This window comes from Misgurnus anguillicaudatus, chromosome 10 (assembly GCF_027580225.2).
Source record: "Misgurnus anguillicaudatus chromosome 10, ASM2758022v2, whole genome shotgun sequence".
In the NCBI taxonomy this organism is placed as follows: domain Eukaryota; kingdom Metazoa; phylum Chordata; class Actinopteri; order Cypriniformes; family Cobitidae; genus Misgurnus; species Misgurnus anguillicaudatus.
This window is the reverse complement of record NC_073346.2, coordinates 30,467,029-30,482,858: the sequence shown is the minus strand read 5'-3', so window position 1 is coordinate 30,482,858 and position 15,830 is coordinate 30,467,029. Positions and strand designations below refer to the sequence as shown.

The 15,830-nt window shown below is 36.6% G+C and overlaps 1 protein-coding gene across 1 annotated transcript; it reads right to left on the bottom strand.

The window, feature by feature from the left end:
- Positions 1 to 1,586: 1,586 nt before the first annotated feature.
- Positions 1,587 to 8,832, bottom strand: snrnp48 (small nuclear ribonucleoprotein 48 (U11/U12)). Its single transcript, XM_055211911.2, has 9 exons — positions 8,604 to 8,832; positions 8,033 to 8,140; positions 7,783 to 7,843; positions 5,940 to 6,020; positions 3,291 to 3,473; positions 3,074 to 3,195; positions 2,728 to 2,828; positions 2,472 to 2,627; positions 1,587 to 1,814 (listed from the first exon to the last, which is right to left on the bottom strand). Exons 1-9 carry the CDS (start codon positions 8,751 to 8,753, stop codon positions 1,751 to 1,753), a joined length of 1,026 nt encoding a protein of 341 aa, XP_055067886.2. The 5' UTR covers positions 8,754 to 8,832; the 3' UTR covers positions 1,587 to 1,750.
- Between the last annotated feature and the right edge of the window lie 6,998 nt (positions 8,833 to 15,830).

Genomic DNA, 15,830 nt, shown 5'->3' with positions numbered 1-15,830 from the left:
TCAAAATATCTTCCTTCGTGTGTATCAGAACAAAAAATTAATACAGGTTTGTAACAACATGAGATAATGATGACAGAATTTTTATTTTTGGGTGAACTATCCCTTTAACAGCCTGAAATATCAGACTATCTTCAAAAAAAACAAAAAAACTTCTTGACGTCATTTTAGTATCTATAGCTATATTCATGGCAAGAACTATCTAAACACAGGTACACAAGTTGCTTAATTTGGCATTTCCAGTTCACCCAAAATTCATGTAATTAGAAGGAAACCGGAGTAAACCCACGCTTACACAGTGAGAACATGCAAACTCCACACAATTGCCAGCCCAATTTAGTTGTAGTATGAGTAAAGTTCTCCCTTATTATATATCTAACTACTCACAGTCAACCAGTATATTCATAGGTAACACTTTTTGTTAGTCCACTTTAGACATTTTACTAACTTTAAGTAACTTTGCAACTTCTTGTCAACTACCAGTCAACAGAGTATTAGTAGAATGCCTGCTGACATTTTTCGTGCTGATCTCTCAGACATACAACTGATTAGGGATGCACCAATAGGATTTTTGGGGCCAATACCAATTTAAACAGACAACTTCTGTTATATACAGATGCCGATATTAAACACTTATATACAAATCTATACAGTACGTAAATTAGCTAGTTCAGTTATTTTTGCATCAAATAATTTTTACTGAACATGGATTGGATCTAATTAACATTCAACTGACCAACACAAATCAAGCTAAGCACAAATTAAGCTAAAACAAATATAAGACAGAATGACAACCTTCAAAGGTGGTTTTTGCTATTCAGCATTTATTTTATTAACAACATTAACTCATTTTTTACATATAATGGATTTCTTTATGCAGTTAATTAATAAACCTTTCTCGTGCGATTGCCGATGGTTTCAAATTCATCAAAAATCGGCCAATAAATATCGGCGGCCGATACATCGGTGCATCACTACAACTGACAATAAGTAACTTTGCAGCTAGATGTCAACTCATTCTACTAACCTTCTAGTACTACTCTGAAAGTTAGTTGACATGTAGTTAAAAACGAAAGAGTTACCTGCAAAGGTACTTGTTGTTAGAATGGCTAAAGTGGACTATCAAAATAAAGTGTAACCTAGTCACATAAAATATGTAGGTACGTGACAATCTCGGCTGTCATGGCTGTTAATTTGGTTCCTCTCGACGAAACTTCGGTTTACCTCAAGCGACGTGCGGAGTAAAAACTTTCTTGAAATTGTAACTTCCATTTAGTTTAATTGCTAAACTACAAGTGAACGAAATTTCAATGAATTTGAACGACGCGCAAGGGTTGCTTTACAACCCACAAAATGGAAAACAATGGGACAAAATAAGGTGATCATTTTCGAGTTTCAAATGGCCAGTGTTTTGTAATTCTTGAACCCATAGACATGGTCTTGCTGTCAATGTAAAGTTTTTTAAAGCTCTTTCTATCTGAACAACTAGTTTTAGCATTTAACCATGTTTAAAATTCTGTCACATACCTAAAATATGAAGACATATTCAGGACCATGGAGATTAAATAAAGCAAAAACATACAAACTGCTAAAACATTTTGGCAAATATTTATTCACGTTCTACAGTAGCACACTATTCAAAAAACTAAATATGACACAGTTGATATGAGAAGTGAAAATAATGGGCCATATTAAAAATAACAACAGCACATGCTTATTTCCTTACATCACACCACAGTTTATTTACACAATTTTAAGACTTCCTTTTCTTCTTCTTTTTCTTATGATGTCTTTCTGCATCTGGAGAACGTGAATCCCTAAAAGACAAAACAAAACGAAATGAACAATACTTTCAGTAAGGAAGTCCATCTAACCAATTTGGACATCTCAGATTATTATTTGAGCTGTTCAAATGCAAGAAAGTTTGTTTGCAACATTGTATTTTTTGTGTAGTTTGGCTGGAAACAAGTGTGACCCAGTAGTAAATAGTTTAACAAATTTAACTTATATTTGCAAATGTATGTAATGCAAGAAGGTTTTTGCTTTTAATTGTAAAGTAAATTATTTTATATTAAAGGTGCAGTGTGTAATTTTTAGAAGGATCACTTGACAGAAGTGCAAAATAATATACAAAACTATATTATCAGGGGTGTAATAATACCTTTCATTAAGAACCATTATGTGTTTATTACCTTAGAACGAGACCTTTTTATCTACATACACAGAGGGTCCCCTTACATGGAAGTCGCCATTTTGTGCCACCATTTTTCTACAGAAGCCTTTAACGGACACATTTTTTTACTAAGTTGCCTCCGACGATGACATGTTGGTCCAGTGGCGGCTAACGTAGCTTCTCTGTGTTTCAAAAGCGAGGGGTGAGCAGTGGACTAAGCCGTTGGTTGCAATTCACAACCTCACCACTAGATGTCGCTAAAATTTACACACTGCACCATTAAAGTATTTCCTGGCCTTACCTTTTACTTTTGCTCTCCCTTTCTCTGCTGAGCTCTCGACTGCGTTTGCGACTACGACTGCGTTTGCGATGCCGTTTTCGCCCGTGCTCGTCTCGAGAGCTGACACGAGAGTCACGTGATTCGACAGATGCTGATCTGTCTCTCTCAGATGTCCTTCTGCAATCAAAACATCATAAAATCAAAACAGTCCATCTGTTCTCCTTATGGCGAGAAGATGAAATATTTATGTATACTTTATGCTAATAAGCCGTATTACCTGTGTGATGACTGCTGTGATGCTTTAGACTCGTCCTCCTTCTCTTCCTGCCAAATCCTGGAAAGCTCATCAGAGTGGACGTCAATCACCTCCCTAATAACCTTAAAGATATAAGAAAACAAACATTTTTGCCAATGTTGTTTCCTTCCTTGATGTAATCCTCTTAGCATAACGTTCTACATGGCCCTTAAACAATTAACTCTGGGTTTACTTCCATATCCTGAGCCAGCTGGCAGCGTGAACCAAAACTGATACAAAGCATTTAAGGTTTGTGAGAGCATTGCAAGACTCATTGGTTTGTAAATAAGTACAAATTTTATTTGCACAAATTAATAAAGTCATATACCTCTGTATAAGACTTCTTGGTGATGTGAACGTTTTTTGCTCTGTAAGACTGCCTGCGTCTCCTGTAGTCCCTCATTTCAGCCAACACCTCCAGATGAGACTTTGGTCCACTCCGTTCATCACCTACAACATGAATTTGATCAGGTACAAATCAAGTATGTGGTGCTCACTAAAGTGATACTACATCTTGATGTCTAGAACTATATCTACATAGGTACCTTTTTTAAGTTTAGCGACAAGATCTACATAAAGATCCTCGTTGTTGGATTCCTTCATTGCACATTGTTGGCTGGCCTCTTGTGTCACGTGATCATAAAGGGCCAATCGGTCTGCCACAGTGAGATCGCATAATGCCCGTTCGTGATTGTGAGGTACATCAGGAGGATCTGAAGAGTAATCGCCTACAGAAAGAAAACACATTTTACACAGGAATCACAACAGGTTGCAAAACATCCTGAAATAAAGTAAGAGTCTTTTCTAATCTACTACTAATAAAAACACCTTCATATGTATGAGAGAAGGACGTTTTCAAGAAGTAATGTGACAGGGAAACATTTAGGATGTTTTTGGCCTTAAGTCGGTTAGAAATTATGTAACTAAATGAGTAAAACAAATAAAAAAGATATATATTATTTTATTATCAAGTATACTGGGCCTTTTAAAGGATATTGCACCAAAGGATACAGCAAGTATGAGTGGAATTATAGACCAGATCTCCTCTTAATACTCACCCCTGTTACTGCAAAAAAACAAACAAACACAGATACATTTTGGGGATATGGACATCACTGATACACACCTATTACCCAGGATTCAATACAAACTCCTTAAGTTTCACATGTATTAATGCTTTCTAAATTGTTGAGGGTATAATTGACCCTGCACTGTCTACACCGTGTGCAGAACCACCAGGCAAGTTGTACCCCTGAGGATTACTTTTGCTACTGTACAACTACAATGCTTTTGGTCAATTCAAAATGTTAACAAACCCTCAAACCTGAACGTTTAAGTAATAAAAGTGAAATGTTGGCTTTCTTAAAGGATTAGTCTATTTTCTTAAAAGAAAAATCCAGATAATTTACTCACCACCATTTCATCCAAAATGTTGATGTCTTTCTTTGTTCAGTCCAGAAGAAATTATGTTTTTTGAGGAAAACATTCCAGAATTTTTCTAATTTAATGGACTTTAATAGAGTCCAACATTTAATACTTAACTCAACACTTAACAGTTTTTTTCAATGGAGTTTCAAAGACTATAAACAATCCCAAACGAGGCATAAGGGTCTTATCTAGCAAAACGATTGTCATTTTTGACAAGAAATATAAAAATATGTACTTTTAAACCACAACTTTTCGTCAAGGTCCGGTCCAGCGAGACCTAACGTAAATGCGTAGTGACGTAGGGAGGTCACATGTTACATATATAAAACGCACATTTGTGGACCATTTTAAACAATAAACTGCCACATAGAAATTAATTAGTATCAGTTGACATACAACAATGTAGGAACGGTCCTCTTTCAAGACGCTTATAAACACTGGGGCAGAGTTTCGCGTTTGTCCTATGTGACCTCGTGACGTCATGACGTATTGCGTGGGGTCAGCTGGCGCATCACGACCGGATCCACATGACGAGAAGTTGTGCTTTAAAAGTGTATATTTGTTACTTTTATTGTAAAAAATGACAATCGTTTCGCTAGATAAGAGCCTTATGCCTCATTTGGGATTGTTTATAGTCCTTTGAAAACTGTTACGTGTTGAGTTAATTGTTGGTGTCTATTAAAGTCCATTAAAATGAGAAAAATCCTGCAATGTTTTCCTCAAAACAAATCATCTCTTGTCGACTGAACAAAGAAAGACACCAACACCCTGGACGACATGGTGGTGAGCAAACCATCTGGATCCCTCCCCCAAGAAAATGGACCAATCCTTTAAGAGAATATTTCTATGTACATCATTATGTCTTCTTGAAAGATGCAAACCCCCTCCTGTACCACTGCTTGAAGAAAATGTCCTCTAAAAATTGTCAGGAAGTCTGTGAGTTGTTTTTTATTTCCATTTTCAACCGAAAAAAGTCCAACAAGCTCATGTTTAATAATACCTGTCTGTGCCTGCCTGCCTTTAATGTAGAAGAAACTTTCTTCAAGCAGTGGTACAGGAAGAAGTTTGCATCTTTCAAGAAGACTGATTATTTTGCAAGACACACTCCATCACATACATCACAAGTACTCCACTGCATGGCTGGCCAGTAAAGGCCTTAGAGATGAAAAACTAATGACATGGCCCCCTTCTTTACCTGACTTAAACCCTATTAAGAACTTTTGATCCCTTCTTTAGCAGGACATTTACAGTGAAGGTAAACCGTACACCTCTCTGAACAGTGTCTGGGAGGCTGTGGTTGCGTCTGCACAAAATGTTGGTTCAGACCAGATCAAGAAACTGACTGAATCCGTGAATGGAAGGCTTGTGACTGTTATCGAAAAGAAGGGTGGCTATATTGGTCACTGAATTTATATATTTTTTTATTTTTTATTAAATGTTTATTTGTAAATGTAGAGTTTGTTTATTATTCTCACTTTAACAGGTGAAAAAAAAACAAGTTTTCTTTGTTTTTCATTTAGTTGCCTAATATTTCTGCACATTAATAGTTGCCTAATAATGGTGTACATAGAAATATGGTCCTAAGAAAGCCAAAACTTCACTTTTACTACTTAAATGTTCAGATTTGAGGGTTTGTTAACATTTTGAATTGACCAAGAGCACTGCAGGTGCACAACAACAAAAGCAATCCTCAAAAATACAACTTGCCCAATAATTCTGCACACAGTGCAGATTGAGAAGCAAATCAAATAGTATTTAGTACATACATTGTGCATAGAGTCCTTCAGATCTCATGGGAGGGGCATTTGCCTGAGCCTGAAGAATTACTTGCTGCAGCGTCTCTTTATCTGTAAAAAAAAGACCAAAGTTACCATCACACAGTCCTGCCGTATTATCCTCTATGTATACTACCAACAGCTGACAAAATAAACTGAAGCATTATTCAGACGGGATTAGTTTTCCAAACGACAATGTGTCCCCCACGACGTCTGATTTTATGTACCGATTGGGACGGGACTAAAATTCCTGGTTATTCCAGAGGTGGGAGAGTGTGTTTCATGTGTTTGGGCATTGCAGAAGATCACATGCTCTGGATCCTACTAAAGTAGCCTATGGGGTGGTTTCCCAGACAGGGATTATCTTAAAACAGGACTAGGCCTCAGTTTAATCAAATATAACTAACAAACAAGCTTTACTATAAACATTACTTGTGTGCATTTTGATGCAAAATTAAGGGCACTGATGTATTTTAAGTATGGCTGTAATGATAAATTGCGTGTCCCAAATAAAATACTGAATCACAAGGCTGGGATTCTTTGTTTAATGCGCTGCCTTTGCATGACGGAGTCGTTTATAAGGCGCATTTAAAAAAGCAACACTTGTTAAACAAAATAATTCAAAATATTCTTTATAATCATGAAAATACTTGAAACAATTAGAAAAATGGCGATATAAATATTCTTATAGACATTTCCTGGAACTTTCAGGTACTTCTTCTGTGGCACAATTGGAGTTTCTGCATGAGAGCACCCTCTGGCTTTTGGATGTGTCCGGATTTCACCGTAATTCATTCATCGAGAAAACGCGCATTTGCACAATTAATCGTTGCAGCCTTAATTTTAAGATATGGCAGTAGAAGTTGTTTTCAGTTCGGAAAGCTCTTAAATACATTTTATTCTAGGACTAGTTTTATCCCTGTCTGGGAAACCACACCGAAGTGTTTTATATAGCTGTCTGCTTATAATTAATCCATAAAAATTAAGAAATCATGATTTATAACAATTTATTATCTTTATTAATTACCATAACAATTCCAGAGTGGACAAAAATAAGGTTGAGCTAGTTAACTGATACTGATATTACAGGGTGCGAGATCGAGATCAGGGCGTCTCGTCTTGATTTAAAAATGTTATTACGCAGAATGGAAAAAACTCCATGTCTAAATGAATGGGATGCAGGAAGTGCAATATACACACGTTAGTAAGAGTTTACAGCAGATCACATTGGCCAAAACATGAAAAGAACCACATTTTCAAAATATATTCCTGGCAAATGCAGATATTTGCATTTGGAGGGGATTCAATTTCTCGGAGTACCTCTGACTTCAGTGAAAAACAGTAGATAAACTGCTCTTTTTTTAGTTATATTTTTTGGCCATTTTTACCTTTATTAACATTAAATAAGGAGAGGACAGGACAGTACAGGGATAAGAAAGGGGGATATGGGATCGGCAAATGACCACAAGCCGGGAATCGAACTCAGGTCGCCGAAAGTGTGAAAGCACCACATGTCGGAGCGCTACCCACTACACCATCAGCTCAGATGCTCTGGAATTTTACGGAGGTCGTGAGAGAAAAACATGGCAGATTTGGAAGGTATTAAAAACACAGAAGCCCCATTCGGATGGGATTAGTTTTACAAAGGGATGAGAAAATCGTGCTTCTCAGAGGTCCCCTGTAAAACTAAGTCCTATTCGTACCGGATTAGACACGAGCATTAAAAATATACAGTGTTTTGGGAATATGAGACAAAATTTATAACAACATCAAAATCCTCAATACAAAAGAATTGTATGGTTGGAGAAAAAGTATTGCAAGTCAGAAAACTCACCGACAATTATGGAAGGAATGTTCATTTTTTCATAGTACACTGAAGGATCACACATTTCAGCCTGAAGGGCATAACAAAAATCAAAGTTAAAAGAATAGTTCAGCATAAAAATTCTGAACCTCATGCCATGTATGTGTTTTGTTTAACCAAAGAAAGGAAGTTGTATACTGGGATAACACGAGGAAGAGTAAATTATGCAATATGAAATATCTTGTTCATGTCGTCCATAAAAAAATGTATTTTTAGTCACCTGCTCTTCTTTAGTGTATCCCAGCTGACTAAGCTGACAGGAAGCCTTGTGTTTCTCCATCCTGTCCCGAGGTACTGTATGGTTTGGATCATATGGGCACACTTCCATCTGTCACATTAGTACACAAGACAAAATGTGCAATGTTTGAAATTATGCAACAACATACAGGAACTTAAACCATTATGATATAATAGTCAGGCTGGATTATCTGTCATGGTTCAAGAACGCACAGAAAGCCCACCGAACGCCTTGACAATGAATGACCCACAAATAGTTTCTGATTTTTCTCAGTGACTTTTTGGTAAATATCTTTCGAAAATAAAGCTTCGCTCAATTTACTGAGCTTTGCATGCACAACATATTACAGTATATCGAGCAACCAGCAGGTAAATTACAGTAACGTTAGTTAAGATTAAGTTAGTATAGAAAACTGTTATCATAGCGTTTCTTATATAATATTATAAGCTGTAACTAACTCAAATGTACTGAATGGCAAACTATTTATTGTTTTTATTTACAAACGAAATACTTTTTTGACTAATGCTTTTGCTTTACTGTAGTTATTGTCTACCTGAGTAGCATTTGCATCAACATCCGTGCTCCATCCCAACGCCTCCAGCAAATCCTTCAGCTCCGCTTGACAACTTTCGGTAAAGTCTGTGAGCTCCTGCAAACATTGTTTACGCTCCTGAAGAGCCGATGAAAACTGTGCTTCACACATTTTACATGAAAAGCAACTCCCGTTTACGATCGCCTTGCAGACATATCTGGTGGCGCTTCCTAATGACGTAGGCGTGACGCGCCCCAGGAATATGGGGTTGCCATAACTGTGAAAACCCCTTAAACAATATTTTTTTATTTACCAAACAAAACAAATACAAACAAAACAGGTACCATACAAAATCTTGTTACGAATCTAAAGTGTATATTTCAGAAGATACAAATATAAAGAATAAAAGAAGATGGGGCATGGTATACAAGGCAAAGAAGAGAAAAAAAGAAAAAAGAAAACGATAATCAAAATAGAAATTATTTAATTAGAATGTTTATAAAAGAGGCCAGTTTCAATGCATTCCTTTATTTACACAGTAATGAAGACTTATAAAAAAAGTAAACTTAAATAAAAATTTTATTTATCTATAAATTAAACGCAATCGTCTAAAAAAGGTTATTCCTGACATGACCACGAGATGGCAGCACATCATATGTTCAGTAAGCAAACGTGCTCCACATTTATTTTAGAGTCAGAATGCATCATCAAAACTATGAATTTGAACTATGAAACAGAATGTATTTATAACGATATTGCATACGACTATTTCCAGGTATTTGTAACTCACTGTCTCTGAGTTTCTATGTTTATTTACATTTAAAGGGCTTTAAATCCAGTTTTGACATTTAATGCCAGACCACTTGTAACTAAATCCTAAACCAACTTTTTTTGGTAATGATCTGTAATGGGGCTTTATTAGTTGGAGTCTGTTCACTTTTCTTGCATTTGTAAATATTGACAGTGGTTGGAGTCAGGCTCTGACCAGAGGTTTAGTTACTTAAAAAAGCATTTAGAAGCAAATAAAGTGCTTTAAAGTTCTAGCTGAAAGACTTCTTTAGACTACTTTTTATATTCCGTTTCGAATGTAGGTGGGTTTACAGTACTTGACCTGACTGCATGTTAATTCAATGATGAGCAAAAAAACCTTTCGAAAACTTTCTCATTTTCAGCTGCGATTGTCTAGCCAGAAATAGATATGGTATGATGATTATTACGCTCTCATTTCATGGGCCATCTGTGAATGAATTTTTCCGTCTCCATGTTCACATCATAACTAGTGTGGGTGTTCGGCCCTGATGCCACGCTAACGTATAATGATGGTAGGCCTACTAGTAGAACTTTTCTGCTCCCACGCAGAAACAGGTTAACTCTGACGTCTGCCGGCTGCACATTAACACCTGCAGTAAGAATACTGCACACCAGAGAGAATGAGATAATTGGTACATGCAAAATTCAAATGAAACATATTACAAAAGGATTTGTTGTATAAGGTTAATGTAAGCCTGGTTCCCATGCAACGCTTGTTGGCAGAAATACTTTAAAACAGCATATCTCACACATCTCAAAGTCTCATAGTCTAATCATGAGATCATTTGATTTCACTGATTTCACATTGATTTATAACATGACTTTACTCAGTCAATATGAAAATATTTTAAGGTTAAATTTTACATTTGTGTAGGATGATTTGATGTAGAAAACAGTAAATCACAAAAAAACCTGCTAGATTGCAAGCGTGCCGCACAAGCCTTGAAAAGTGAAGCCAAAACGTCTCGATCGCCCCCCAGTTACTGGTCCCAGTATAGGTCATAAAGCCCGCCTCCCCATGTTATTCAATGGGACTTTAGACCAACAAAAAAATGTAATTAAACTTCAATTATCTTTTTTGCCGAAGATGGTTTTTGTCATTTACTGTAGTTTTTATCACGCTGATGTTAATTTAAATGTTTGTTTTTAAAATAAGTTTGTGTTTAGTTAGTTATTTAATGATATAAAAACGGTGGTGTCACGTCATGATTGACAGCTGTGATATATCGTGTGATATGCGCATTCTGCGAGAGCGAGGTCTTGATTTCGCGGCTTTACTTCCTGCTCACTACTGCGCAGGACTGGTCCCGAAATCGCTACTGCGCAGACTCAAGACCCAAGATGTCAGCGACATATCGGGACACTGGCGGCTTCACTTTTCACCAATGGAAGAGAGCGAACAGGCGTCATCCATCTTTTTTTACAGTCTATGCTAGATGGTGATGAAAGAGGTTATCCAGTAAATAGACTCCAAGTCACTTGTCCATACTTATAGAGCACTAGCTGGGAATTTTGGGCTGGAATTGTTGTGTGTTGTTGTTACCCCCACGGGCCCCTAGAATCTTTCCCAGCTTTAACCCTTATAGCTACAGCCCTGCTTAAAGATACGCCCTGACCTGATGGTGCTTTATGGAACAGTTTGCCCCTTCATGAAAACTCTTAAAGTTCACCTATTTCATTGCTGAAAAACAACGTTATTTTGTGTATTTGATATAATACAATGTGTTCGTGTGGTTTATGGTTAAAACACATTATTTTCAACATACCGTTCGTTTTTGTAGCTCCAGATTTCACTCTCTTTCTGAAACACACAGATTTGTGATTAGAAAGCTTATTTGTACGTTGTGATTGGTCTGAATACCTCTGATGTCAGCAGGAAAGGTGACGCTCCTTACCATGTTTGAAAGATTCGGTCACAATGCAATGCTAACAGAAGTTAACTTACAGGCTAAGTCAGAAGCGGGAGGAATTATGATAATGTCTGTCTTCTCTACATCACCAATCCCAGGAAGTAAACTGTTGCCTACAATCCGTGTATTTGTTGTAGTCCAAGAAAAGAAATTTTACGCTGGAGATGATAAATCGCGTCATCGTTTCTTTGGGGTTTGAGATACAACGATTTGATAATCTGGAATCTGTGATTGCAAAAAAATTTGAATAATGAGAAAATTGCATTTAAAGTTCAAGTCCAATTGAACTCCTTTTAACACATATTAGTAATAAAAAGGTTTGCTTTTGCACTCCTGGCTTACTGTGTTAATGAGCTTGTTGACTTAATTGGGAAAAGTTGTAAGCTTTACATAAAAATACGTTAGCTACGCAAAATTTGTAGGCAGGTTTCTGGCCAATTTTGATTGCGATTTTGCTGCATCCAAGTTATATATATTCAGGAAATGTATAAAATATCTTAATGGAACATGATCTTAACATAATACAGGCTACTACACTGCAAAAAAAAATATTTTCAAGAAAAAATTCTTAGTATTTTTGTCTTGTTTTCTGTAAAAATATCTGAAAAAATTCGATGCTTTTTCTTGATGAGCAAAATGACCCAAGAAAATAAGTCTAGTTTGTAGATCAAAAATATCAAATTTAAGTGATTTTGTGCATAAAACAAGCAAAAAAAATCTGCCAATGGGGTAAGAAAATGTTTCTTGAATTTTTTTTAAATTTTAGTGTTTAAGAAAAATTTTCAAGATTTTTTGCTTACCCCATTGGCAGATTTTTTTTTGCTTGTTTTATGCACAATTTCACTTAAATTTGATTTTTTTACTAGACTTAATATCTTAGGTCGTTTTGCTCAAGAAAACGCATCTTAATTTAAGAATTTTTAGATATTTTTACTGAAAACAAGACAAAAATACTAAGAATGTTTTTTCTGGAAAATCTTTTTTTTGCAGTGTACACTGCAAAAAAACCTTTCTTAGTATTTTTGTCTTGTTTTCAGTAGAAATATCAAAAAGTTCTTAAATCAAGATTTATTTTCTTGATGAGCAAAATGACCCAAGAAAATAAGTCTAGTTTTAGACAAAAATATTTTGCTTGAATTAAGTGTTTCAGAAAAAAGAAAACTTATTTCAAGATTTTTTTTCTCACCCCATTGGCAGATATTTTTGGTTTTGTGATCCAGGGTCACATATTGGGCAGTGTTCCTGCAAAAAAGGCACAAAATCACTCTCCCGTTCACTATTCCTTACTGGTGGAATGATCTTCCAAACTCTGTCTGGTCAGCCTAATCTTTAATGATATTCAAAAAACATCAAAAAATGTATGTTTTTCATGAATCAGGAACATGTAAAATGCTGCCTTTCTCCCTAAACATTGGGGCAATAGAACTTGTAAGTCGAAAGTGACCATGTCTGTACAATGTCACTCTTCCTACTACTGCTTCCGTAAGATGAATCTGTCTATTGCTATCCTTAATTTTGCAAGTTGCTTAAAAAAGCATCTTCGGATAAAAGCATCTGCTAAACTGTTGCTAATGATTCCTATAAACTCTTACAAAGTTCTGTCTTAAAAACTTCCAAAATACTTCAGTGGAGGTCTCGGCATGGATATATTTTTATTTCTGTTGCAACACACCATTGATGGCCCTTATCAAGAAGCAATCATGTTTGTCATGAAAAAGGAGGCAATTTTCTCAGTCCAGACTTCGTAGAAGGACATCACCGGACAGCGGCGTTTGAAGCGGAAAAGATTTGTGGCAATAAAACCGTGTCTCACTCAGAGACCCTTACAGTTCACTCGATTTTCTCGCGTTCACCTAGAAGCCTTATTGCTTCCCCCTTCTTGCTCAGTGGGCTCAGCCACTGAACGCATTTCACTTTGAAAGCACAAAGCAATGTCGTCTTCGATTAGTTGTGGTCCTTGAACTATCAAAATGACCCCCTCGCTAAAAAAAGAATAATCGGGGAAACAGTGCACAGGTAAAACACTGTGTCTCTAGACTTCTTGTGAATATTCTGGGAGTCTCGTCTGGATTAGTGCTGCTCACTGTTGGAAATAAACGTGTGGCCTGTGGCATACCAAACAAAGTCTATTAGTGTGCAGCCAATGTGGGCAACTCTCTCAAAGACTCACTCGCTCTCTGCCCTCTCTCTCTCTCTCTCTCTCTCTCTCTTTCTATCCTCACTTTGCTTGTGTCTCCTCTGGCTCAGTGGTGTGTTTCTAAGAGATAAGACCCTTGCTCATTTCACACATGAACAGAATGGAGGGGGGGTAAGAAAAACTGGCAAATAACTCCGCCCCCAGCTATGGCGGTTGATTGGTCTGTCTCAAGGGTGGGTGTGTTTACTAAACGCAAGCATTACGTGCTGGAAACGACTAGTTGGAAAACTTCCACTACTGTGCCTGTGTTTAGTGTGTAAAGTGTGTTCACATTATAACGATAAAAAATAGTTTTGAAAATCGCTTTATATTAAAGAGAATAGGGGAGTTTACACCACAACTACGATAATGATACAATCAAATATATCGTTGGAATCAGTTTCTGAGAGATTTTTGAACGATAAACCATTGTCAGACAATCAAATCTATTTGAACTTCAATTGCACGCGCATTTGAAATGATAGTGAGGCTCATTGCTGAGGTCTATAATATAAAATTACCTCAGGTATCCAGGGCTGATTTGACTACGTAATGCTTTTTATTCTACTACAGTACATTAACTACGCCAAAAGGTAATATATTACACAAACTATTAGATTCACTGTTTAGAGTTACGCGAAACGCAGCGTGTTAAGGATATCTAAAGTTTTTATTACGAAAAATATGCAATATTAAAGGAAGTAATCTGTGCGAGTGCCATGCGCGTGAGCAAATTAGCATAAATGCATCATTATTGTTCGGTGATGTGGACGACGCTATTAGTTATTGTTATAAGTAACGTTATAGTTAAGCAATATCGCTCGAGTAGGAGTGTGATATATCTCTATATCATCACGGCTGTGATTAGGCCAGAGGCACAAGGCCGCAGACAATCACAGTCGTGATGATATAGAGCTATGTCACACGACTCCGAGAGCGATATTGCTTTTATACAACAGTTAGACGGCACACATTTAAAAAAAGAAAACTAGAAAACAACAACGGAGTTATTTTAAAAGCCTCTTTTTTTAAGAACTACTTCTTCCGCCACGGATTTGAGGGTGGCCAGAATGACAGGTAACACTTTCGGTTGCTTTGAATCTCATAACAACTCAATGGACGGAAAAGCAGTTTCTTTATATTACCGTTTCTTGGTCACAAAGTGTAGTTTTAAGATTAGTTCAGTCGAGAATATATATGTATTATATTTAAATCTGCAGTCGATTAGTAAAGATAACGCCTGTTTGAACGCTTGCTTAGTGAGATTCTGTACGAATGAGAACCAAAGCATGAGCGGACGTCAGTGTTCACTCGCCCTGCTGACCACCGCCCTCTCTGGGCTACATCTCTGACAGGGATTCCCTGGCTCTCATGTTAGCCTTGTTTGTTTTTGATCGTCAAAATGAGATCAAATCAGCAGTATTTGGTGTCATGATCAAACTATTACTTGTTTTTTTATTCATATTTAGTGTCTTTTGTGTTGTTATTGTTTTGGCGCGAGGTAAAAGTTAATAAAACTATACTTGTATAACGTTGCTATTGCTTTCCCATTTACTCTTAACGTGATACGAGCACTCGGTTATTATTAAACTTTGTTCTTGTCAGTACTATATAAAACGTTTTTTTTATAAGTGTCAGAGAGATGTTTTTGCATCTTTCTTATAAATATATCAGTGGCGATATCTCATAACATGTTTTAATAGTCAGGTCACGATAAAGTAAATGATCAATGTCCACATTTAAAAGCTGCGGTGCTTACCTGCAGTTCCACTGTGTTTTCGCGTTCTGAAAAGAGATATAGCTCCAGAAAAAAAATAGTTTAAATTCCTCTTTCCAAGTGTTAATCGTCCACACGATGTGACAAGACATAACTTCCATTAAGTTTAACGTAACATCCAAGGGCGCTGATCTTTGACGGAATAATAACTTCCGATTGGGATTCACACACTGATTCACGAGCTACTGAACGAATGAGACACACGGAGAGTGATTCAAAACAGCGTGTTTGTGTGTGTCCGTGTGTGTGCAATTTTTCCATTCAGAGATGAGCCTGTTTAGAGGACCTCCATTCACTAGGTGGCGGAATGATACGAAAGGTGAAGCGGTTACTGTGCCGTTATCAGTAGAATATTGCACGCCTCTTAGCCAATCAGATTCGAGAACCAGAAAGAACTGTTGTATAATTATTAATATAACGTGAACGGCCCTTTAGACACTGGTCTTGCATACACATTTAATATGAAGTTAAATGGGTTCAAGCAAAGAACAATTTTTGTTAAATATAACCTTGATATCTTTAATATTGACTGAGTAAGGCCATGCCATATTGAAATCATTATAAAAACAAACTTT